Below are 26,097 nucleotides of genomic sequence, written 5' to 3'. Positions count from 1 at the left end.
CATTCTTCCACATTTGCCATATTTTTATAAATGAATCTGTTAGAACCCTAAACTGAGAAGCACCAAGAATTTGATGCTTTTCTACTGAACAAGACTTTTTGCTGTCTCTTGCATACACTTCAAACCAAGTGTAGATTAAGATAGCAGTTTTGAGGTGGGTTTCCATGACAACCAATTAGTAGTTAAAAATTCTCATAAATTAGCCCAGAGACTTTGAAGATGATGATTAATAGAGCAGATATAGATCAGTTTTGAATAACCTATGCTTCAACATAGACTAGGTTTTATATTTTTTAGGATTTTGGCCATAACGTCTTATGATCTTTTAAACCTTCATTTTCTAAATTAATGGTTCGGGGGCCTGTGTTTCTGTTACTCTAGAGCCAATAGCCTCTTATCCCTCCAAGTATTCTTTACTAGCAACTCGTTTTCACTGTGTCCTCTGACTTCTATTAGGGTTCCCGGTGAAGGCCGGGTGGGTATCTGGCCCCATTTCACACGCACAGCCCTGGACACCACAGCAGCATCCCCCACCTCTTGGTTAGGAGAAAATGTGCTATGACTGCCACCCCAGTGTTTGTATTTTCCTTTAAGCTTTACAAGTTAAATCTAAAACCCATTGTCTATCCAATATGCAGGAAAAGGTCACCATGCCAACCCGCACACCCCCACCCTGCCCTGAGCCTAGGACACGTCCTTTCCGGGACATACAGAACCTCCCAGCCTGTGCCTGACTCCCTGTGAGGGAGGCTCTCCCTGTCCCTGGTGGAGTGCGCTTCCCTCTGTTTCCCTAAGCACCCGTGTGCACCGTGACCCCAGTGTTCAGACCTCCTTTTCTCTCCTTGATCTGGCTTTACCAAGTTCTGTAATGGCTCCTGGCAGAGACGGAGAAGATAACCTTGAAAAAGACAGCGGTGTCACCATATCTAATAATAGTAAATGGGCCCCTAATGTCTCCCAGGAAGTCTGCTCACAGCACTAAATTAACCATTTTGCAAGAACTTAACACCACGTAGTTTAAAATTCTCAGTCAACAGCTACCATAGTTCATGCCACTCACTTGGCTGTGTCCACGACTTTGACATCCTCTAAGGATAAAGATGGCAGGTGGCATCTGGACACACACTCTCCACATAAAAAATGTACCATTTAGGGCTGCTGAACTGGATTCATTCATTTTAGAAAAGCTTATTGACTTTCTACTGTGTGTGAGGCCTTGCTAGGCCTTATTCTAGACATCTGAAAACCAAACCAGATCATTTTCTGGGGAAGTTTCCCTCCCTGTAAGGATAACTGCTCACTGTTCAATGACTAGACTGGGCCATCTAAAACTGCCCCATTATCAAAACACCCAGATGTAATTCAACAGTAACACATCATTGGGTTTTCTTACAATTGGCTAAACAAAATTTGTGAGTACAATTCGTATCAAAAATTTTTGTGCCACTTATTCTTAAACCACTGTAACATCCATTTCAGAAGGTATAAATTAACAAAAACCATAAAACTCTGGGGTGGGGGGGCGGGGGGAGTATGGGTTCTTAATGAAAACCTTCCTTTTTCTTGCTCCAAGTTAAATGCCAGAGTTCCGAAAAATGTCTATTAGGAAGAAATCTAAACCTAGCTTATTCTGATTTTTATCCTAGATTTTCCCTGGAAAATTTCTAACTCTGTGCTAAATACTCCTATTAGTTCCTGCAGTCCTGAAGAAGTTTGGTTCCATGTGTAGCTAATGGAGAGCACAGCTGAAATGCCCTCTAGACCAAGATGGAGGGGCAGGTTAAAAAAAGAGATTTTCCATACAGTATTAATCTGTTAAGACACCACAGGCTGTCTTGGGGTATGTATCTATGTGCTGTCCAACTACCGCCAACCATCAGAGGTTTTAGGACGTCTAATGAATGTGACCATGGGAAATGTCTCTCCAGCCAAAGGAGGATTCAGCAGAAGGCCCTCCCAAATGTTAGGGTTCCTGGACCACTTATTAACAAGACAAAGAGGAGTATGTGCCCTTAGAACTAAATTGCTTGTACATAGGAGGATGAGTCAAAAAACACAAATGCCAATATACTTAAAATGCATGACACCAGTAAGTCTCTTCACACAGCTGTCCACGAGAAGTGAACCATGGTGTCCTGATGGACAGAGCCACAAAGAACCAGAAGCTAAATCTTCACATGTGTGCTGGTTTTGTACTCTAGTCTCTATAATCAAAAATAACACAGAATAGGACCTCAAAAACAGAATGTGGAAAGGGATGATATTAAAGTCTCTACAAATACTGAAAAAAGATGTTTTGGGCCTGATGAAGGTGAAGGTGACTATGACAATACAGATGTCAGCAGGGGGCAGGTGGGGAAGGATCACAGGTGGCGAGGCTGGAGCTGTGGAAACACGCAGATTTGACACCATCCGATGACTTCTGTGGCACAGCCTGCTCCAGCTACAGATGCCGTGAGCCCTTGGCTCAACTGTGTCAGAGTTAGTTTTTTAATACTTGATGAGGTGCTTGGGAATTAAAAAGACATGTTAGCACAGCCTCCTCCTTGCTCACACACAGAATTTGTCACTTGCTGTACACTCCAGTACACTCACTGGGACTAGAATTTCCCTGCCTGGGAAACAGAATCATCTTGAGGCTTTCTACCTGCCAAACCCAGCACAGGGCTTTTTACAACCACTGTGCTGGCACTTACCAACTGAACAAGTGTCTGTGACTCGTGTTTCTCCCTTATTCGTCTGTGAGTTCCTTGTGGACAGCAACTATGGTGTTTCCTTATCCCTGGGCACTTCACAGGATGCCTGAAGCTCAGGAAACATCTGTGGGATGAACCAGATCCCTCCCTCCTGCCCTTTCGGTATTCCCCACCCATCATCCCCATCTTGCTATACCTTTCCCAAGGTTTCTTGGCAAAAACTTCTGCTCCACCAACTGTTTTAGCTCCTTTGAGAATTATTAACATCCTAGTCTCTTATTTTCTAATTATCTGCAAAGAAATGAGGCTTAAATATAGGAGTACCAAGTTCTCCTGACTACCAAAAGCTAGATGGATGTAAAATATTATAGTTAATTATAATTTCCCATTAAGTAAAAAGAACTTTACAGGAAGGTTTAGGATTTCAGCAACCAGTCCCAGCTCGCCCTGGTTTTTACTTAAGATGTTTCAGTTCAGTTCAGTTCAGTTCAGTCGCTCAGTCGCGTCCAACTCTTCGCGACCCCATGAATCGCAGCACGCCAGGCCTCCCTGTCCATCACCAACTCCCGGAGTTTACTCAAACTCACGCCCATCGAGTCGGTGATGCCATCTAGCCATCTCATCCTCTGTTGTCCCCTTCTCCTCCTGCCCCCAATCCCTCCCAGCATCAGGGTCCTTTCCAATGAGTCAACTCTTCACATGAGGTGGCCAAAGTATTGGAGTTTCAGCTTCAGCATCAGTCCTTCCAATAAACACCCAGGACTGATCTCCTTTTACTTAGCATTTAAATGGCTGCTTTAAAAACATCTATCTAATACCTTATTTGGGTTTTGAGGGAGACGATACATAAAGATCTTTTATCCAACTGTCTATCATTTGGGCACTTGACCCAAATCACCTGATCCCCAGTACACTATCATTTCTAAAATAATCTGCTCTAGAGGATATAAAATAAAAATAAAATAAAAATTTAAAATTTCAAAATAAAAATTTCAACTTATAATTGACCATCTCAAGCACCTGAATACATTTTTAACTGCCTTTTTCTTTTAAAACACCATTTGAGGGAGAAATTCTTATGTACCAGTGATGGTATGTTCCATTTATTTTGAGAGCTCTTATGTACAAACAGGGCAAGGTTTTTGCAATAAACCCAAGAATTACAAGAGATTCACTTGTCCTACTGCAGAACCTGGGGTTATCACCTCTTCATGCAAGATTCAGCAGCCCATGCAAAATCAAAAATTAATTTCCACAAGCCTATTATTTTTTCTGTAACTATACACAATTGTCCAACATATACCTGACTTTCTCATTTTGACCCTTATAAACTTGTTACTATATTATCTGAACATTTCATTCTTTTTTTCCCCCTGAAATAAGAGAAGAAAATCTCCTTTGCCACAATTTTAAGTATGATTGAGAAGGGTTCACCTTCCCATTTTCAAGTGGCTTAATAATAGGAAATCATCAAAACAACATATATCTTTGGAGACAGCATGTGATTTATTGTGCTGATTACCATTTATCCTGCCTATCCATGGGTGCACAAGGAAGATGAACTTTTCAGAAGAGAATAAGACTTTTCCACAGATAAATGGTTCAACTCTAGCACAGTTACATATTTCCCCTAGAGAGGAAAAATATACCCTATTTACAGTGACAGTCTCTCCTTTTTGCCCCCCACATAATTTTTATCCCGAATACAACAATACTTTTAGTAATCACAAGCCACTTATCTATCAATTTAAACCATCAAAAAAACCTAATTTTAAAATGGTCTCTAAGCCCCCCAAAAGAGGTCTTTACATAAAAACCTGTTCTACAATTTTGTAAGGGCAGAGGCTGTAAGCACTTACTCAGAGGCTAAATATTTTATACACAATATGATTACACCAAAAGATCACACCCCTTTATAAAGTCATCATCAGATAGGTCTGGTGAGAAAGTCCTGATCTGGGAGAAAAAGGAACAAACAATTACCAGGACATTTACTGCAGCTCAGACAGTAAAGAATCTGCCTGCAATGCAGGATACCCGGGTTCGATCCCTGGGTCGGGAAGATCCCTGGAGAAGGGAATGGCAATGCATTCCAGTACTCCTGCCTGGAGAATCCCATGGATGGAGGAGCCTGGCAGGCTACAGTCCATGGAGTCACAAAGAGTCGGACACAACTGAGTGACTAACACTACCACTACTTCTTACTTTGCTAGGCACTAAGCTAAGAGTTTTATGTGTCCTATAATCTGATTCTGACCAAACAGGCAAAGATGTGAGTATAAGCAATGAAGGAGCTGGAATTCAAAAATCAAGATGATCAGATGTTTTTTCTACATCATCCCCAACACTTTAGGGTTCACTAAAAGCTCCAATGGCTGTGGAGAATCATCTCCCTGAGTTTCCTTAACTGTTCTCTGTTCACTCTTGCTCCATGACTCCATGTAATGCTGAATGCTGGTAGTAATGATCCTGAGTCATTAAGATGAAACCATTACCCAGATCCATGGAAGAATGTAAGCAAATACTATTATGCATGTTCTATACAAGTTAAAAAACCTCTTTTTAGATTTAAACGAATAAGCTTCATTCAGCTAGAAAATGAATCTTTGTGGATTAGCTCATTCCTTCATATAATGGCAATAAAATGAATTATGATTTCCACTTCCTCCACTATAAACAGAAAGGAGGGAGGAAAACTTTTATTATATGGCTTCATTATTTTCTTGTAATAGAAATTTCCATTTAACATGCATAACAAAATACACACTCATAGAGAAAGATTTCAAATTGAATTTATTTTTAAATCTTTCATCAAAACTATTTTTGCACTATTTAAAACTTTGCTCCTCTCCATCTATTCAAATGTTTACTAAATAACTCTGAGACACTGCGAAGGGCATATCAAGATGAGTAAGAATAACTAGCATACTACGTACATATGTCAAATCTTAAGGAGAGGGAGAGTAGCCAGAGGATCATGTTTCAAATGAAATGAATGCTTATAAACTGTTTCATATTCTGTTTTGTGAAAGGAAACTGAAAACATATGCAGATTACACACCAATTTCACCAAAATATTGTATCCACCCAACAATTAAAATCGAAGGATTGACTCTTCACAGCTCATTAAGCAGACATGTTCATTTATATTCCAGTGTTGTTTCTTACCATAAGGTTCCAAAAGCTCCAGCAGTTTTATGCGATGTGCTTACAGAGTTGCCTAATTTTATGCTGACAAGACAGTGGATCAAAACTCAGAAGTAATATAGTGCATGCACAACTAGAAAATGCTGGGCTTATCTATGGCTAGGCTTTCTTCTTCAAAATGGGAGTCACTTGTCACAAGGAGACATGCCTTAGAACATGTTCTCCATGAACTTCAAACTTGAGCCAAGAGGAGGACTACAGGCCACAGTAACTGATTCATTACAACAGTAGTTACACAGGTGAGGTTCTTTTTTTTGATACAATGATTATCTGGAGTTTAAATCATTTATTTTAAATGCCCAATTTATTTATTTAACTCTCCTTTGTACTTTTTCATGTTTATTGCAATATAAAGAAGATCATATGCAGTTATTATTTTTCAACTGCTGCCTCGTGAAAACTAATGATTTCAAGCCAGTAGCAGAAACCTTTAAATAGCTTTAATGCTCAGGCACAAAGGTCTAGGAAACATGGGATCACCTATTAAAGTAGTGATTATGCCAAAGATCTGTGACAACCTACCACATTTTGATGAAATTTACTATAGGGCCTCCCTGGTGGTTCAGTCGGTAAAGAATCTGCCCACAGTGTGGGGGACCTGGGTTCAATCCCTAGGTCGGGAAGATCTCCTGGAGAAGGGAATGGCAACCCACTCTAGTATTCTTGCCTGGAGAATTCCATGGACAGAGGAAACTGGCGGGATCTCAAAAGAGTCAGACATGATTGAGCAACTAACACTATGGATTCAATGCCCCTCTAAAATGCAAAGATCCTTCATGTTTACAAAGATTATTATTTCTTTAGAACAAGGGTCCATGAAATGAAACTATGGCAAAATATTTAGAATATTCCCAGTGATAAAGGGATTATTAATTCCATACTGATTTTCATCATATCGATTTTCAAAGCCAGTTCCCATAGAACCAGATTCTTGATTCCAAATCCTAAAGACCTATTCCAACTTTTAATACCTTTTTATGTCAAAGTATTAAATATAGTAATGCTGAGGGATTGCTTCCAAGTGATATTATTAATTGTTCATCCACTGATGAAGCATCCATGCTTTGTGGAAGCATGGATTCCATTTCATGCTAATGGAAGCCATTAGCATTACCAAAGTAGGTAAGCCAACTGGTTAAACTGAACAAAAGTAGAAATGGTGGCAGATACAGCCAAAAACTTAAGGTCTCACTTCTCTGATTAATAAGTAGTCACCACTATATGCTGAGCAGTATGGTATTCTTGCCAAAATGAATTAGCATTTTCCTACTGAACCTTTTATAACTGAGGGGAACTATGGTTAAAAGTGTCAGGCTTTGGAGTTTGAAAGAAGGGAGATTAAACCTGGTTCACCCCTTCCTAGTCATGTGATACTGGGCAAATTAATTACTTAAACTCACTTCGAGCTTCACATTCCTTATCTGTAGAATCAGGTTAATCCTTTATCATAGGGCTATTATTTTTTATAATGAAATGAAATATAACAGTTCTTCAAAAGCACTTTATGCCTTGGAACTGAAGATAATCATAAATGGAAAGGAAATGTTCATGCTGGTCCTAAAGACCAATGAGGTAATGTCTATTTAAAACATTAAATGGGATTCTCAAGGAAGTAAGTTTATCTGACCCATCTTGTATCCTTGGGAGCTAGTAATAGCTTAAAACTTAATACAGAATATATTATTGTTTAATGATGTAAATCATGATATCCGTAACATATTCATGCCATATCCATTACCACACCCTATTCCCTTTACTTCCAAAATAGCAATTCTGTTCCCTTCTCTTCATTTCTGTCACCAGCCCCCTCTTCTGTGCTCCAGGCAGCCTTCTCGGATTCCTGCAATCCTCACCTGAGAAGGCAGCATGTGTCCTGGCTTTCTGCCAGTCTTATGATTTTCCTTTCCAAGGAGAATGATTTTTCAAAGTGTCACTGGATCTTAACACCCTTCAAAGACCCCCATTATTACAGAATGAGTAGAGTCCCTACAAAGTTCTGCAAAGATTCCCAGGATCTGACTTCGACCAGCAATCTCAATTTTGTCTTATTTCAAACCACTTTCCCTGTATCTCATCATCCCCTTTCCAGCCACACCAGATTTCTTTCAATCTCTCTTCCTTTGCTATTGCCTGCAGTGTTCCGCCTGCCAACCTTCAGTTCAGATCTAGGTATCTCCTCACCCTTCACACCTCAGCTTAATTGTTACTGTCTCAGCAAAGCCATCCCTGAACTTCCTGTAAGTTCTCATGGAACCATGCATCTTTACTTTAGAGAATTTATCAACTTGTATTTCTTTCTGTTCTTACCTAATGAATGTCTATGTATCTTCCCAACTAAAGAATAGCCCCCACAAAGGGGAAGTGTTAAGTTTCTGTTACCCAGGTTCCTTGAGTATTCAAAATTCTGTTGAATGAGTGATTTTTCTAAACATTAATACTCTTAAAAGACTACTCAGGATTCATCTCTGTGGTATCCTGAAGTGATTTTGAAAGAAACACTATAATAAAAGAACAGGTTCAGTGTACTAACTGACATATAGTCAAAATAAATAAAACACAAGGGCAGTTGGAAGGAGATGCAAAAATTATTCTCTGTTCAAGTTTGAAAATGTATTTACTGACTGAGAACTTCATTTCTTTCAAGTTGTAAGCATATGCTAATTTCATAGCAAGCAACTTTTTCTTCCAGGACCAAAGGCTATGATGAAGCTTTGCAGGAGAAATTGAAGTACAGCGCAATAATGCATGAATTCATGAAATACAATCATTCATACATCTGAAGGGCTTTTAAGGCACGAGGTTTAATCATAATATTTTCAGTACAAGTTCTAAGTTCTTACCAAATGAAAATCACACCATCTGCAATGCATGTATGAGTGGCAAGAAGCTGTGCTACAACTTCCTTTAAAAAGAAATAAATTCACTTAAGGGAACCAAAATGGTTCTGCCCCTTCATTAGATGACAATATTGAGTTGAGTGGACAGAGTGGTGCTAAATCTTCTGTGTGAAATTTTAGGATTATGTATTAGTTGTAATACATTTTCAGTTGCAGAATATTAGGCAGGCGAGAAGCTAGAATTTTATCCTACAAACTTACTGTCTTTAAAATGTGAAAAACAAACAAATTAAAAAAAACAGGTTGCAGACATCTGATAATATTAACAGCAGATACTATCTGATATATTAACAGCAGAAAATGCGGCTATGGACAGAAAGAAACCATCTCTTGCTGGGTTGTAAAGAAGCTAAGCAAGGTGGCATGGAATAAAACACCTTCCATCACGTCCCACCTGGGCATCTCCAAGGCGGCCTTAACTCAGCGGTCCAGCAACCAACTCTCAACCGCGCAGGCGCACTAGTAGGGCATTCTCCCTCAGGCGAGGTCAAGGTACGTGTTAGGAAAGACCAGGACCCAGGAAGCCTTGAGAAGGAAACGGCAACCCACTCCAGTATTCTTGCCTGGGGACTCCCCTGGACAGGGGAGCCTGGTGGGCTGCCGTCCACGGGGTCGCACTGAGTCGGACACGACTGAAGTGACTTAGCAGCAGCAGCAGGAAGCCTTGTCCAGAGCTAAGGCACTTTGGACCCTGGAAACCCGATGGGCTTTTTGTTCTGTCTCCCATGCTGATCCCCTAGTGAGACACGGACGCTGCTCACCTGTGAGGAGCCCACAGGCCCGGAGGCGGCTGGCGACGAGCCGGACCCCCCCAGGCCCTGCAGCTCGCGGCCCCGCACGTCAGTCACCGCCTGGCCCGGGCGCACGCGCGCCCGAATCTTCTCTCCATTTAGAGTACAACCCGGGCCTTCCACCATCGCCTGGGCCCGCGCTGCGCCCCACTAAGCTGCAAAGCCAGCCGAGAAACCTGCCGCGTAACTTCACCTCAGCGCAGGCACTTAGCGCCTCCGAGAAGTTCAAATCTCGCGCGCTCCTGGCCCCGCCCCCCACCCCTTTGCGGGCCGGCTTCTCGGCGCAGGCGCAGTGGCCCAGCCTCCGGGCCCGGATGCCGGGCTGCAATAGAAAGGAGTGAATTGCTGCTCACTCACCACCCTCCCCTGGGGGCTGAACTGTATATCCTCAGAAGTTCCAATTTTGTTTGCTTTGAGGTTTTGCCCTTGTCCTTGAGCTGCACGGTACGCGCACCTTTTGTGACCTGATCCTCTTATTCTTCCCCAAGTCCGAGGTGGCCTGGCAGGCCTCAGGTTTCTGCAGGCCCTCCTCAGGCTTGGAGGGTGCAGAGGGACTCAAGGGAAGGATTTTACAACAAGCAGCTTTTACTTTTCTCCTATAGGTTTAGCATGTCTTAGAAAACGTGGCCTAATATGCCAAGTTTATCTTAGTGTCTATGTTAAAATCCTCTTCATTTTTTGATACCTGAGCTAAGCAAGATTCTACAAAAATTCATGCAAATATTCTGTTCCGGGATGTCCGAGATGAGCACCATTTGAAATTGCTTTGTAAAAAGGCAGGGATCTATATAAATTTGAGACAATGCATAGTTTTTCAAATTTACACAATGTTGCACACATGAAAATATATGACTCCATACAATTTTTTAAATAATGAAAAACCTAATCCTTTTTGAAAATTAAAATAAACCACATTAAAACACAACATCAATTTATCAATAATTTAGTAAGCATATTACCGCTGTCATTAAACCAGAAGAATATATATACTAAAGATTTAAATTAAAAAATTGGAAGAGTAATGTCTTTCTCTCTGTAGGGAGAAATTAGTCATCAAGAGTTAGCTGTATCAGGCTCAGGATTCTTTGTATTTCCTTGTTTAATTATTGTTTATGCTTCTGGGTCAGGTTAGAAAATAGTCAAGGAAGAATCCTATTCCCTAACAACCCAAATTCAGTCATGAATTCTGCTCTTTGATAGAGGACAGTCTTCATACGCCCAAGCTCAGGGGTGGCGCCCAAACTCAGGGGCCAGAGCCCAGAGGAGCTATCCCATGTCCAAGGTAAGGAGCAGCAGTTGTGCTTTGCTGGAGCTGCATGAAGAGATACCCCACATTCAAGGTAAGAGAAACTCAAGTTTAAGACTGTAGGCGCTGAGAGAGGGCATCAGAGGGCAGACAGTCTGAAACCACAATCACAAACAACTAGCCAATCTGATCACACGGACCACAGGTTGTGTGGTCAATGAAACTAAGCCATGCTGTCTAGGGCCACCCAAGACGGACGGGTCATGGTGGAGAGGTCTGACAGAATGTGGTCCACTGGAGAAGGGAATGCCAAACCACTTCAGTATTCTTGCCTTGAGAACCCCATGAGCAGTATGAGAAGGCAAAATGATAGGATACTAAAAGAGAAACTCCCCAGACTGGTAGGTGCCCAATATGCTACTGGAGATCAGTGGAGAAATAACTCCAGAAAGAATGAAGGGATGGCGCCAAAGCAAAAACAACACCCAGTTGTGGATGGGACTGGTGATAGAAGCAAGGTCCGATGCTGTAAAGAGCAATATTGCTTAGGAACCAGGAATGTTAGGTCCAAGAATCAAGGCAAATTGGAAGTGGTCAAACAGGAGATGGCAAGAGTGAATGTCAACATTCTAGGAATCAGTGAACTAAAATGGACTGGAATTTGTGAATTTAACTCAGATGACAATTATATCTACTACTGTGGGCAGGAATCCCTTAGAAGAAATGGAGTAGCCATCACAGTCAACAAAAGAGTCCGAAAGGCAGTACTTGGATGCAATCTCAAAAACAACAGAATGATCTCTGTTGGTTTCCAAGGCAAACCATTCAATATCAGGGTAATCCAAGTCTATGCCCCAACAAGTATGGCTGAAGAAACTGAAGTTGAAAGTTTCTGTGAAGACCTACAAGAACTTTTAGAACTAACACCCAAAAAAGATGTCCTTTTCATTATAGGGGACTGGAGTGCAAAAGTAGGAAGTCAAGAAACACCTGGAGTAACAGGCAAATTTTGCCTTGGAGTATGGAATGAAGTAGGGCAAAGGCTAATAGAGTTTTGCCAAGAGAATGTGCTGGTCATAGCAAACACCCTCTTCCAACAACACAAGAGAAGACTCTACACATGGACATCACCAGATGGTTGACACCAAAATCAGATTGATTATATTCTTTGCAGTCAAAGATGGAGAAGCTCTATACAGTCAGCAAAAACAAGACCGGGAGCGGACTGTGGCTCAGATCATGAATTCCTTATTGCCAAATTCAGACTTAAATTGAAAAAAGTGGGGAAAACCACTAGACTATTCAGGTATGACCTAAATCAAATCCCTTATGATTATATAGTGGAAATGAGAAACGGCTTTAAGGGACTAAACTTGATAGACAGAGTGCCTGATGAACTATGGATGGAGGTTTGTGACATTGTACAGGAGACAGGGATCAAGACTATCCTCAAGGAAAAGAAATGCAAAAAAGCAAAATGGCTGTCTGAGGAAGCCTTACAAATAGCTGTGAAAAGAAGAGAAGCAAAAAGCAAAGGAGAAAAGGAAAGTTATATCCATTTGAATGCAGAGTTCCCAAGAATAGCAAGGAGAGATAAGAAAGCCTTCCTCAGCAATCAGTGGAAAGAAATAGGGAAAACAATAGAATGGGAAAGACTAAAGATCTCTTCAAGAAAGTTAGAGATACCAAGGGAACATGTCGTGCAAAGATGGGCTCAATAAAGGACAGAAACAGTATGGACCTAACAGAAGCCGAAGATATTAAGAAGAGGTGGCAAGAATACACAGAAGAACTGTACAAAAAAGATCTTCATGACCCAGATAATCACGATGGTGTGATCACTCACCTAGAGCCAGACATTCTGGAACATGAAGTCAAGTGGGCCTTAGGAAGTATCACTATGAACAAAGCTAGTGGAGGTGATGGAATTCCAGTTGAGCTATTTCAAATCCTGAAAGATGATTCTGTGAAAGTGCTGCACTCAATATGCCAGCAAATTTGGAAAACGCAGCAGTGGCCCCAGGACTGGAAAAGCTCAGTTTTCATTCCAATCCCAAAGAAAGGCAGTGCCAAAGACTGCTCAAACTACTGCACAATTGCACTTATCTCACACGCTAGTAAAGTAATGCTCAAAATTCTCCAAGCGAGGCTTCAGCAATACGTGACCCGTGAACTTCCAGATGTTCAAGCTGGTTTTAGAAAAGGCAGAGGAACCAGAGATCAGATTGCCAACATTCGCTGGATCATTGAAAAAGCAAGAGAGCTCCAGAAAAATATCTACTTCTGCTTTATTGACTATGCCAAAGCCTTTGACTGTGCGGATCACAATGAACTGTGGAAAATTCTGAAAGAGATGGGAATCCCAGACCACCTGACCTGCCTCTTGAGAAACATGTATGCAGGTCAGGAAGCAACAGTTAGAACTGGACATGGAACAACAGATTGGTTCCAAATAGGAATAGGAGTACATCAAGGCTGTATATTGTCACCCTGCTTATTTAACTTATATGCAGAGTACATCATGAGAAATGCTGGGCTGGATGAAGCACAAGCTGGGATCAAGATTGCCAGGAGAAATACCAATAACCTCAGATATGCAGATGACACCACCCTTATGGCAGAAAGTGAAGTGGAAGTAAAGAGCCTCTTGATGAAAGTGAAAGAGGAGAGTGAAAAAGTTGGCTTAAAGCTCAACATTCGGCAAACTTAAGATCATGGCATCTGGTCCCATCACTTCATGGCAGATGGATGGGGAAACAGTGGCTAACTTTATTTTGGGGGGCTCCAAAATCACTGCAGATGGTGACTGCAGCCATGAAATTAAAAGACACTTACTCCTTGGAAGGAAAGTTATGAGCAACCTAGACAGCATATTAAAAAGCAGAGACATTACTTTGCCATCAAAGGTCTGTTTAGTCAAAGCTATGGTTTTTCCAGTGGTCATGTATGGATGTGAGAGTTGGAGTATAAAGAAAGCTGAGCACTGAAGAATAGATGCTTTTGAACTGTGGTGTTGGAAAAGACTCCTGAGAGTCCCTTGGACTGCAAGGAGATCCATCCAATCCATCCTAAAGGAAATCAATTCTGGGTGTTCTTTGAAAGGACTGATGTTAAAGCTGAAACTCCAATATTTTGGCCACCTGATACAAAGAGCTGACTCTTTTTAAAAGACTCTGATGTTGGGAAAGATTGAAGGCAGGAGAAGGGGATGACAGAGAATGAGATGGTTAGATGGCATCACTGACTCAATGGACATGAGTTTGGGTAAACCCTGGGAGTTGATGATGGACAGGGAGGCCTGGTGTGCTGCGGTTCATGGGGTTGCAAAAAATTGGTCATGACTGAGCGACTGAACTGATCCTGAGTCTTCATACATTTATTCATGTTTACATTTTTAGTAATTTTTTTTTTTTTTTTTTTTTTTGCTACCTAACAAATTATTTCGTTCAGTATTTCAAAGTTTTGCAGGTCAAGAATTTGCAGGGGTTGAGTTGAGTGGTTCTGGATCAGTGCTTGTCAAGAAGTTTCAGTCTAAAGGCCTGATTGTAGCTAGAAGACCCATGTAAGAGATGGCTCTCTTTTACAGCTATTGGCAGGGGGCCTTGGTTTCTCATTTTATGGTTCTCTCTGTGGGGGTGCTCAGCTGTTTTCCTGACATGGCAGGTAACATCCCAGAGTGTGTGATCCAAGCGAGAAGGCAAGGAAAAAGCTGTAGTGGCCTTACTCCTTGTCTCTGCAGTGGCCCACCCACACCCTCACTACTGTTCATTAGAATCCAGTCATTCTGAACAGCCCACAGAGGGTAAGCGAGGGGAATTAAGCTTTATCCCTAGAAGCAAGGAGAATCAAATAACTTGTGAACATATTTTATAACCATCACAATTTTCAGTCATCTGACTCATTTGTCATGGACTTATTCTCTCTAGCTGTTGTGTACTGGTGCACATTTGGATCAAATAAAATCTTGAATTGGAATTAGGTTTACCATCCTCCAGAGAGCTGAGTTAAGAGCTGGGGAGTAACACTGAAGACATTGCGAGATGTCACTAACGTGCCCCTCGAGGCTGAGATAGATTTTGTTTCGCTGTGACTAGCCTTTGAGTCTTTGGATATTTCTCTGTTATCCCTCCTTACTTGCAATTAGGAGCAAACTGGCATGCCCGTGCATCTGCAGTGTTTATGAAGATTCATGTCACCATTGCAAGTAAACCTACTCTGCTTTAGACTCTATTTCTTCTTAAGCATTATTTATTACTGGATGACTTTATAAAAGTCATTCATTTTCTCTAGAACACACTTTTTTCTTATGTAAAATAAAACATACTTTTCTTATAAACCTCCACATGATGTTTTTTGCTTTAATTCACAAATAAGGTAAGATACAGGAAAGCACTTCAAAAACTGTAAAACACTACAAATTCAAGGAATTAGGATAAATTCTATTTGCTGTTCTCTGTTTCTTGGCTCATGCTGTAATTCTCACGTTTTCTTAACCTCGTCTTCATTCCAGTTTCCTGAAATTCTCCCAATCTTAAGTCCTAGCTGAATGCATATCCTCTAAGAAACCTTACAGATATATTTTACAAATGTAGGAACTGAGGCTCAGAGAGCTTATGTAATATGCTCAAGGTTACAGACTTGGGATTCAGCCAGGCCAGCCAAGGTCTTAGCCAAATGTTGTCAGCAACATCACTTATATGACACTACCCACAATCAAATATATTTAGCAACAACTTATGACATGGTGGTTTAGAGGAAAAGTACATCTTAGTCAGCCTCATATGGGAATTAAAGACAATCTCAAAAGCTTCCTTTAGCTTATATACTGTTGTTGTTTGGTCAGTAAGTGGTGTCCAACTCTTTTGCAACCCAATGGACTGTAGCCCACCAGGCTCCTCCATCCATGGGATTTCCCAGGCAAGAATACTGGAGTGGGCTACCATTTCCGCCTCCAGGGGATCTTCCCGACCAAAGGATCAAAGCCACATCTCTTATGGCTCCTGCATTGGCAGGTGGATTATTTACCACTGAGCAACCTTTAGCATATTAAGCTTTGACACGTTTTGTGTAATGAAACTTTGTTTTTACTCTTCTCCTTACAATGTCTATGGACAGATTTTTAGCTTGAGTGATAAAAATGTAGTATGGGGGAAATTTCTTTTAATTTCTGTTTTACATAAGGTACCTGAATATATTTAACAAGTAGAGAGAGAACAGCCATCCTCTCTGAACACACTCTTAATTTGAGCTCTGAATAGAGGAAATAGTCATTAGTGAACATCACATGCAGGTGTTTTTGGTGATATTTACTGAAGAGTCTCCAGTTTCTACCCATTAAGAGAAACTTTTACTGTTAGGCTGTAAGAAGAAGCATAAAATGCATAGCAACAGAAACCATTTTTGACATGTCTATTATTTGAAGCAAATACCAAATGCTGAGACTTTGCAAAGCAGCAGATCTTGTTTCATTGTGAAGGCTGCAAGTGCCAGGTGACAGGTTTCTTCTTGCAAAGTCAAAATCTAAATTGCAGAACCAACCATGGTCTCCGAGGTGGCCCACAAAACTGCTCTGACACATCTGACCTTTCCACAATGCTGTGAAGTCTAGGATTTGGGCACTTTAATTTTGCCAGGCTCTCCATGAGAAGGATTTTTCTAATTTATTTCTTAATTTAAGCATATTTAGTAAGTGAAGGTAGTTTCTGAGCATGAACTTAATTTGGGACAAACAATAACTAAGCAGTTCATAAGCACGAAACAGCACAGATACTCTCTTTGTAAGGGGAAAGTTCTTTCTATGAGAAAGGGTAGGAGAATCAATTTCTTTTCTGTTCTGGAATAGAAAAGTGTATTATTTTTGTAAATATCTTGAAGCAACATTCCTCATCTGTTTCAGATACTGGAGAGCATGCTCAAGTTGAGGCGTGAAAGCCACCATTTCCTCATTCCCTCGAAAAGCAGTGAAATTATTGGGCCCCGAATTTGTTGCAGGGAGACGGCCGGATCCATGGAAACAGACAGAAGTCAGAGATCTAGACAGCTCACCAACCAGGGCAGAGAGAAGAGGAAATAAACACCCACATGCAGATATAGGTAACCTCAGGTGCTCAGCAGACGCAGGGAGGAGACCTCGGTCCCAGACATCTCAGCTAAACTCTGAGGACACACAAGAATGAGTTCTCTGCATAAAGAAAAAGGAAACAGGGAATTTCAGGCAGACGGGGGAAGCATATTTACAATGCCAGGAGGTATGAGAGAATCTCATATCTGGGGAACTACAAGAATATCTGAAGGACAAGTGGACAGGGAGTGGGGGCAGACGGGGCCAGGAGAAGTCAGAGAAGCCAGGTTACGGAAAATTGGATGATATGCTAAGTATGAGGCGTTCTTTCTATGACAGAGGTGGGAGATTCTGTTAAAAGGAATAGGGGGACAAACAGGATTCTGTGCAGCAGATTAACATGTTTAGATTTGCTTTATTAAGCAGAAGGGCATGAAGCTGTGGATCTTGATCCGTAACATCTGGTCACAACCAGGGGGAAGAGATAGTTCTAGGATCTAATGGGTCCAGGGAAAAGATGCTACTAAATATCCTATAAGGTTCAGGACAAGCCACCACAACAAATAATTAATTATCCATTCGAAAGCGCTAATTGTGCCAAGGTTGAGAAAGCCCGGGGTGCGGGGAGAGGGCTGAATAATGCTCCCCCCACCAATACATTCATGATCTGATCCATGGAATTTGTGAACAAGTTTCCTTAAATGGCAAAAGGGATTTGACAGCTGTGATCAAATTAAAGAGTGTCTTATAAGGAGACGATCCTGAATTATCTGAGTGTGCCCAACGTAATCACGAGGGTCTGTTAAGAGGAGGCATGAGGGTCAAAAACAGAAAAGGTAGTGTGAGGACAGACGCAGTCAGTGAAGGAGACGTGATGACACCTTTGAAGACGGAGCAGGGAGCCAAGCGCCAAGGAACAGATGGGAACCTGCAGAAGGAGCCAGCCCTGCTGACACCCTGACTCCTGGCCAGGGAGACTGATTCTGAACTCTAACCTTCAGAACAGTTAGAGAATAAACGTGTGTCGTTCTAAGCCCCTAAACATGTACTACTTATAGCAGCAACAGGAAATTAATATGTCTGTCTTGGAGACTAGGGCAGGTGGGACGTCAATCTTGAGGCAGAATAAACACTAAGGAGGAGGGGTCAATATTGCCAGGCACTCATCTGAGCTCTGGGGATACAACAGCGATCAGGGCAGAGAAAAATTTCTGTTCTCTTGAAACATATAGTGCTTTCCTTTCTTTTATTTATCTATGAGTTCTTATTGTATTCCAGGAAGTAATGCCCGTATCATGCTAAAACTGCCTTTCCCAATTCATCATACATCGACTAACTTTTCTATCTTCAGTCTTATTTTGTATTTATTTGAACTTATCAGTATTTTACATTATAATTTGTACCCCCAAGTCCAAGGTATTTTAATGTCATAAAAATATCTCCCCACATTTTTTCTATTAACATTGTTTATAGTTTTATTATGATAGATTGGTTGTTATTCACAGTTACCCATTCACTCCTTCACATCACGGTTATTTTTTTTTTTTTTTCATATCACGGTTATTAACCCATTCCTGTCATGTGTCCCTGTAAAGAAATGCACTTCACCACACCATTGACAGGACCAACCATTGGACTACCTTTGGCTGACTGAATGCACATTCTCTTATCTGATCCTAAACTTGCAAGCAAGAAATAAAATGTCTATTGTCAGAAGCCAGTGAGACTTTAGGTTGGCTTGTCATGCAGCATATCCTGGATAAATTTATGTTTACATTTAGGCCTCTTACCTGTGATGCCTTCAGGCTTTCCCCATGACTTATCAGTAAAGAATCCCCCTGCAATGCAGGAGCCACAGGAGAGAGGGTTCGATCCCTGGGCTGGGAAGACCCCTGGAGAAGGGCATGGCAACCCACTCCAGGGTTCTTGCCTGGAGAATCCCACGGACAGAGGAGGCTGGCGGGCTACAGACCACAGGGTCGCAAACAGCTGCACATGACTGAAGCGACTTAGCACACGCACATCTGCGATGCCATCATTGTTATATGCACTTATCCTTCATATATAATTCTGCCTGGTCTCTCGATTCTGGTTCATTGATCTATCTGTTCCTATACCAGTTCTACACTGTTTCTTAGAACTGTGATATTACTATATGTCTTAATATCTCATGAGTTCCTACTTGTCTTCCTTCTCAAAATTATATTAGCTTTGTATGAAAGTGTAAACTTTATTATATTTAAAATCAGTTTCATATTCTCCTGAAAATTCAACTGAGATATTGATTATATTGCTACTGCTGCTAAGTCACTTCAGTCGTGTCCGACTCTGTGCGACCCCATAGACGGCAGCCCACCAGACTCCGCCATCCCTGGGATTCTGCAGGCAAGAACACTGGAGTGGGTTGCCATTTCCTTCTCCAATGTATGAAAGTGAAAAGTGAGAGCGAAGTTGCTCAGTCTTGTCCGACTCCTGGCGACCCCATGGACTGCAGCCTACCAGGCTCCTCCGTCCATGGGATTTTCCAGGCAAGAGTACTGGAGTGGGGTGCCATTGCCTTCTCTGATTGCTGATACACACACACACACACACACACACACACACACTGAGTTTTAGATAAACTTGGGAAACCATTAATAGCTTTAAAAATGTCAACATGCCTTATTTTATAAAGGTCTCATTTGATTAATTTTAGAAATCTTGTAAGTTTCTCTGAGAAGATGTGCTTTCCTTATTGGTCTAATTCCTAAGATTTCATATTTTGGGTTGATATTTTAAGTAGAATATTATCTTCTATTTTTAGTTAGTTTTTTCTGTTAAAGTGATAGACTCCAATGTAAATTATGTACACTCGATTGAGGAAGAGAGGAAAATATTAGCACATCTGTAAATGTTTATTTTATTTTAACATTTTAATTTTTAGGTAAAGAGTAACTAATGTATTAATATATTAGTTCTATAATAATAACAGCTAATTTTTATAAGACACCAACTTTGTGCTATCCAAATGCTTTCCAAGTATTAATTCACTTGATCCTCACAATACCCTGAGTGGAAATTTTTTTCTTCGCATTTTATAGGCAAGAAAAATGAGGCAGAGTGCTCATATAACTTGCTGAAGGTCACACAGGTGTGACCCCAAGGCAATCTTGCTTTTAATCTCTACACTATGTTGTTTGTGAAGTACATAACTGCAGTTTATAAATAAATATTGGGGTCATAGGCTCATAAGATGAGCTGGTTTCCTTTTTAAAGATAAGAATTATATTTTTTTTTAGAGTTCTATTTATCAACTTTTAGAGAACCAATATTTTGACATGAGAAGTGTAGAAAAATGCTATTAATCTTTAACATTTACCTTATACCTGGCAATTTCACTTAACTCTTTTATTAGATACACTAATTTGTTCATTCTGTTGGGCTTTCTACGTAATCTTATCAGTTACAAATAATGACAGTTTTATCTCTTCCTTTCCAATTCTTATCATTGTTAATTATTTTCTTTCTCTTATTGTGTTGGCTAGGGTCTTCAGTACTATACTGAATGCTAGTGGTGATAAAAGATATCTTTGCTTTATTGCATCCAGAATTTCTTCAATAAACACTATCTAGCTGAACCTTTTAAAGGAATACATTTATTAAGTTAAAGACATGATATTTGCCCCCAGTTTTATTAGTTCTTTTTTGCTTTACCATTAAATAAGCATAAAATTTATTAAATATTTTTTCTTTATCTACTGAGGTGATAATATTTTTTTTAGTCCACTGTCTTAATGAATTACACTGGTAGAGTTTTGATCAGTAAACCGCTGTACCATTCCTGAGATGATTCCTACAAATTCACACTGTATTGTTCTTAATAGACAATATCTATTTGGCTAACATTTTATTTAGTATTTTCTTATCTGTGTTCAGAAGTGGACTATTTATTTCCCTGTTTCTTTTGTATTATCCTTATATAATTTTAATATCAAGATATTAAGCTCATAAAAGGACTTGTGCAATCTTTGTTTTTTCTGGAAAAGCTTTTATATGATAAAATTATCTGCTTTTTAAAGTTTCACTTAACTTCTAAAGGACCTTATTTCAACTAACTTCAAAGTATTTAGTTACCCAAGAAGAAAAAATGATACCAAAACTGTACTATGGCATTTTAATATTTAGTCAGGTAAATATTTTCTTCATTTCATCATAAGTGAGCTTTAAAGTTTCATAGTACAATTTTGAAATATGTGGTATTTGGCAATTTTGGAATAGATTAAGAACTTACGGCTCAGTTGGTAAAGAATCCGCCTGCAGTGCAGGAGACCCTGGTTCGATTCCTGGGTCAGGAAGATCCCCTGGGGAAGGGAAAGGCTACCCACGTATTCTGGCCTAGAGAAGTCCATGGACCATATAGTCCATGGAATTGCAAAGAGCTGGACACAACTGAGTGACTAACTTTCACTTTTCACTTTTCTAGAGCTAGCACTTTTGTATATTTGCTTCATGGTATTGTCATTCAGTTACCAACCATTTTCCAAGATAGTTTTCCCACAATTCCTGTCAAATTACTTATGAAAAGAATTAAAATAACTATATCAATGTAAACTAAGTTTTATTGGGCAAACTGAAAGACAAAAAGGAATTAGTTCTCAGTTCTCATTAGATTTCTGGTGAAGACCACATTTGTTCTAGCGAGAAATTATATCAAGGCTCTCCTTCTTCAGAAATGGGGCATTGCACAGTGAATTACACTCAATGTTTTGTAATGACCTATAAGGTAAAAGAATCTGAAAAAAAAGTATGTATGAGTGTGTGTGTGTGTGTGTGTGTGTGTATGTGTGTGTATGTGTGTATGTGTGAGTGTGTGTGTATGTGTATGTATGAGTGTGTGTGTATGTGTGTATGTGTGTGTGTATGTGTGTGTGTATGTATGTGTGTGTATGTATGAGTGTGTGTGTATGAGTGTGTGTGTGAGTGTGTGTGTATGAATGTGTGTGTGTATGTGTGTGTGAGTATGTGTATGTGTGTGTATGTGTGTGAGTGTGTGTATGTGTATATATGAGTGTGTGTGTGTATGTGTATGTATGAGTGTGTGTGTATGTGTGTGTGAGTGTGTGTGTATGAATGTGTGTGTGTATGTGTGTGTGTGTGAGTATGTGTATGTGTGTGTATGTGTGTCAGTGTGTGTATGTGTATATATGAGTGTGTGTGTATGTGTATGAGTGTGTGTGTGTATGTGTATGTATGAGTGTGTGTGTATGTGTGTGTGAGTGTGTGTATGTGTGAGTGTGTGTATGTGTATGAGTGTGTGTGTGTATGTGTATGAGTGTGTGTATGTGTGTGTATGCGTGTGTGTGCGCATGTGTGTATGTGTGTGTATGTATGTGTATGTATGAGTGTGTGTGTGAGTGTGTGTGTGAGTGTGTGTATGTATGCGTGTGTGTGTGTGTATGTGTGTGTGTGTGTGTGTATATCTCTGACTGACTTTGTTGTACACCAGCAACTAACGTGACATTGTAAATCAACTGTACTTCAGATTTTTAAAAAGGAAAAGAATCATGTTGTACACTTGAAATACTAAAAATGTGGCGTTGCCACTTGAGGCACATGGAAGGGCAACAATATATTACCCGCTTTGACTGGGTCAGAATGTGAGGAAGGGTTAGGGAGGCACTCTTCTTAAGAAACAAAAGTTGAGAACAGAAATCTTAATAGCTTTCAGGTAGCAACTCAGGCAGGCACTTGGTCATTTTAGTCCAAAGATCAAAATTTTAAGAGGTTTGAAATCTTCCTACTTGCAGATTCATTGTTTTTATTTTAAACCCCTGCCAGTTTCACTTAATGAGTTACTGGAAAACTCTTAGGGCGTCAGCAGCCTGTGTGGTGTTTTAGGAAATGCAAGTCATTTGGAGAAGTGGAAGCAAAACAGAGAGGGAGGGGACAGCAGACAATAGGAGCAGAGATTAAGCAAAGTATTTCTGGCCATGACAGAGAAGAAAAGAACACCAGAAACACCAGAAACATAGAGGAGAAAAGAACCACTCTTCTGAAGCTGAGAACGGACCTGGAGCTGAAAGCAGAAGTGCCTGGATCCTGTCATTATGCCGTGCTATCTACTTTGTGGACATTCCGAACTTGGCTGGACGGCGCTGAGGCATGATCTGAAGTAAGGTAACACTGAAACTGATGGCTATGAAATGACAGCAACAGATGGACCTCGCTAGCATGAAGCAACCAAAGGTGTGTGCAGTTTACAGAAAAATACTCAATCCTGAGCTTGACAGACCATATAGAAGCAGGTTACATCATCAGCTAAAGGTCAGATATAAATATAGCGAGCTTGTTTAAGATGGCTTGGCATGCTCTAGCCTTCTTAATCTCATTTATCTACCTGGAGATAACTCATCAGCTCTATGTGCATCCACCTCTATCTATGTATTAGAAAAAACAAAAGTCCCAAGAAGATGGTTTAGTCCAAACTATTGTATTTTGATGTTTTAATAAGAACACAATGGTCATAATAAAGTAAAACAGATTTATATTCCTAGCAGAACAAAGTTCCAGTTCAGCAGACAAATATAAGATCACTTTTTCTCAAACATTTAGCACATGTAATTTTAATCAACTACCCAAGTCAACAACAACAAAAAACTCAGTCTTAAGTAATTTGTAGCTGTCTTGAAACTTACACAAAAAAATTAAGAACAGTATTTTCACATTGTTCATATCATGCAGACAGGGTTCAGAGTTTATCTGTTAAGCTTCAAGAAGGATTCTTTGACATTTCTGATCTCATTGTTATTGGCTTGGACCCAATTTGGACTAGTAATTAATTCACAATAGGCTCTATTTTCCATTATTAATGTCTTAGTCTTGAAAAGTTTATCAGATTCAAAGCTGTTAGATATCTAGAATTCTGCACTTTTTGCTTACTTGTTAAATATTGACTCCAGGTTTTTTTTTCTGTTCCATTATTTTCATTCATGAAGCAATTGGAAAATGCTAGGGGGTGTGTGTGCGCGTATGTGTGGGTGTGTGCACGCACGCACATGTGTACCTGTGCATGCACAGATACAAGTTTCACAGTCTTTCAGGAATAAGCACTCAACTTCACAAAATATTCAAACTTAGGTTAGCAGAGCTGAGAAGCACTGCATTCTACTTATGCACTAACTCTCGACCTGGGCCTTCAGAGCCTTATCCTAAATGTCTACTGGAATTGGTATCTCTTTCAGATGTAGGAGTTTGCATCAGTAGATACTCATGTGACAGCTTGATTGTAAATGGATCGATTAATTCCCCAGCACAAACGTGTAGGAAATTTCATCTGAGGTCCAGTGCTAATGCAAAAGGGATTTGCACTGCACCCTGAGAATTCAGCACTCCCCGAAAGAAAAGGATTAAATGTGATGTCAATTCAAGAGAGAAAAGGCCAAAGCAGTTATAGAAACACATTTGCTGAGGTCCCAGATAAGAAAATAATTTTGCACAAATTTCACCATGTAATGTCTTTCAAACTGTGTAAGAAGTCAAATTATTCTACAGAAGGGCAGTCAATAATCTTCCTCGGTATGGCCTGGGCTTAATATTTCATTTCAGAAAAAGAAGTGATATTTCAAAGAGAGAGAAAACCACTGTTTGGAGGACTTCTGATTACCAAAATGATGCAAAATGGGTGAAAGCCTGCACTGAGTTCTTTGCATAATAACATAGAAACTTTTGAAGTTTACTTTTTATAGAAATGTTTCAAGAAGAGTAGAAAAGGTGGAAGTGTAACTCTCAGGCCAAAGTTTGAACTTGGCTTCTGATAGAGCCACGTGTCTCTTAATAAATTTCTCTTTTGGGGTTAGTTAGGGATTAGGTTCCAGAGAGGGCAATGGCACCCCACTCCAGTACTCTTGCCTGGAAAATCCCATGGACGGAGGAGCCTGGTAGGCTGCAGTCCATGGGGTTGCGAAGAGTTGGACAGGACTGAGCGACTTCACTTTCATTTTTCATTTTCATGCACTGGAGAAGGAAATGGCAACCCACTCCTGTGTTCTTGCCTGGAGAATCCCAGGGACGGGGGAGCCTGGTGGGCTGCCGCCTATGGGGTCGCACAGAGTCGGACACGACTGAAGAGACTTAGCAGCAGCAGCAGCAGGGATTAGGTTCACCTGCATGTAAACACAATTATGTTAACCAAATTAGGCTGTTCTTTCTTGTCCTTATATATTAAGTCTGGACATAGGCAGATGACATTGGTGCAGTAGCCTCATGATAGCATCAACACCCTGGATTTATTTTGTCTTTTCGTTCCTTCATCCTTATGGTTACTGCATGGTCGCAAGATACCACTAGTCTCCCTTCTGCATTCCAAGCAGGAAGACTAAGATATGAGGAGGAAGGGCTGACACCCGTGCTGGAAAATGAAACTGCAAAGGAATTCCTGGTTAGGTTTCAGTTCATCTCAGTGACAGAGCCATGTGCTGTGGGCAGCCTTTGCTGTCATAGAATCTGAAAAATGGTAGGGCTTGTTTGTTTGGGGTTTTGTTTGTATGTTTGTTTGTTTGTTGGCTGCATTGCCAATAAAAGCTGAAAACAAGGGTTCTTTTAATAAAAACAAAGGAGAGAATGGATTTTGGCTAGGCAAGCAGCAAGCTGAGACACACGTTGCTTCAAGATATTGACCAGGGTCCTTTCTGAGCTGGCGCCGCCATGACATTCTAACTGCTGTTGTGCATACTGTGCCCTCTTGCCCTTATTTGGCTGGATTAGAAGTAGGTTTTGTTCAACACAGCTTTGGTGCAGTGGATGTTCTCAGGGAAGAATGACATTCTACGAGTTTGTTGCTCGAGTACCTTCCTCCACAGGACTCCAAAACAACCACCACAACAACCACAACCACCCAACCACCCATCCATGCAGAAAGGCTAGGGAGGTATGTTAGACTGTCAACCTGGATACGAAATCAAAAGCAAGCCTAACATCATTCTTCATGTGGGGCGGCCTTGAGAGCCGAGACTTAAGGAATAAACTATGTTGATAACAAAAAACCCAAAGTAAACACTGGAAGAACAATAGGGCAAATCCAATGGAGATTTTAGCATCCCTTATCAGGTGCATATAACAAAATCTCCAAGATAAACTGTATGTTGGGAAGAAAACATACTCAATAAACTTGAAAGGCTTGACTTGTAAGGAAGTTAGCTGACAATAATAGACTTAAATTAGA

The 26,097-nt window shown here is 40.5% G+C and overlaps 1 protein-coding gene across 1 annotated transcript in view; it reads right to left on the bottom strand.

The window, feature by feature from the left end:
* NEIL3 (nei like DNA glycosylase 3) overlaps positions 1 to 9,812 on the bottom strand; it is a 43,583-nt gene extending 33,771 nt beyond the window's left edge. Inside the window, exon 1 of the mRNA XM_043893855.1 lies at positions 9,562 to 9,812. Coding sequence (XP_043749790.1) covers positions 9,562 to 9,717 — 156 coding nt within the window. The 5' untranslated portion in view covers positions 9,718 to 9,812. The remainder of the gene's footprint in view (positions 1 to 9,561) is intronic.
* Between the last annotated feature and the right edge of the window lie 16,285 nt (positions 9,813 to 26,097).

This window comes from Cervus elaphus, chromosome 32 (genome assembly GCF_910594005.1).
Source record: "Cervus elaphus chromosome 32, mCerEla1.1, whole genome shotgun sequence".
NCBI classification, from domain to species: domain Eukaryota; kingdom Metazoa; phylum Chordata; class Mammalia; order Artiodactyla; family Cervidae; genus Cervus; species Cervus elaphus.
Note: the sequence above shows the minus strand (reverse complement) of the source record. Positions and strands in the feature narration are given on the sequence as shown.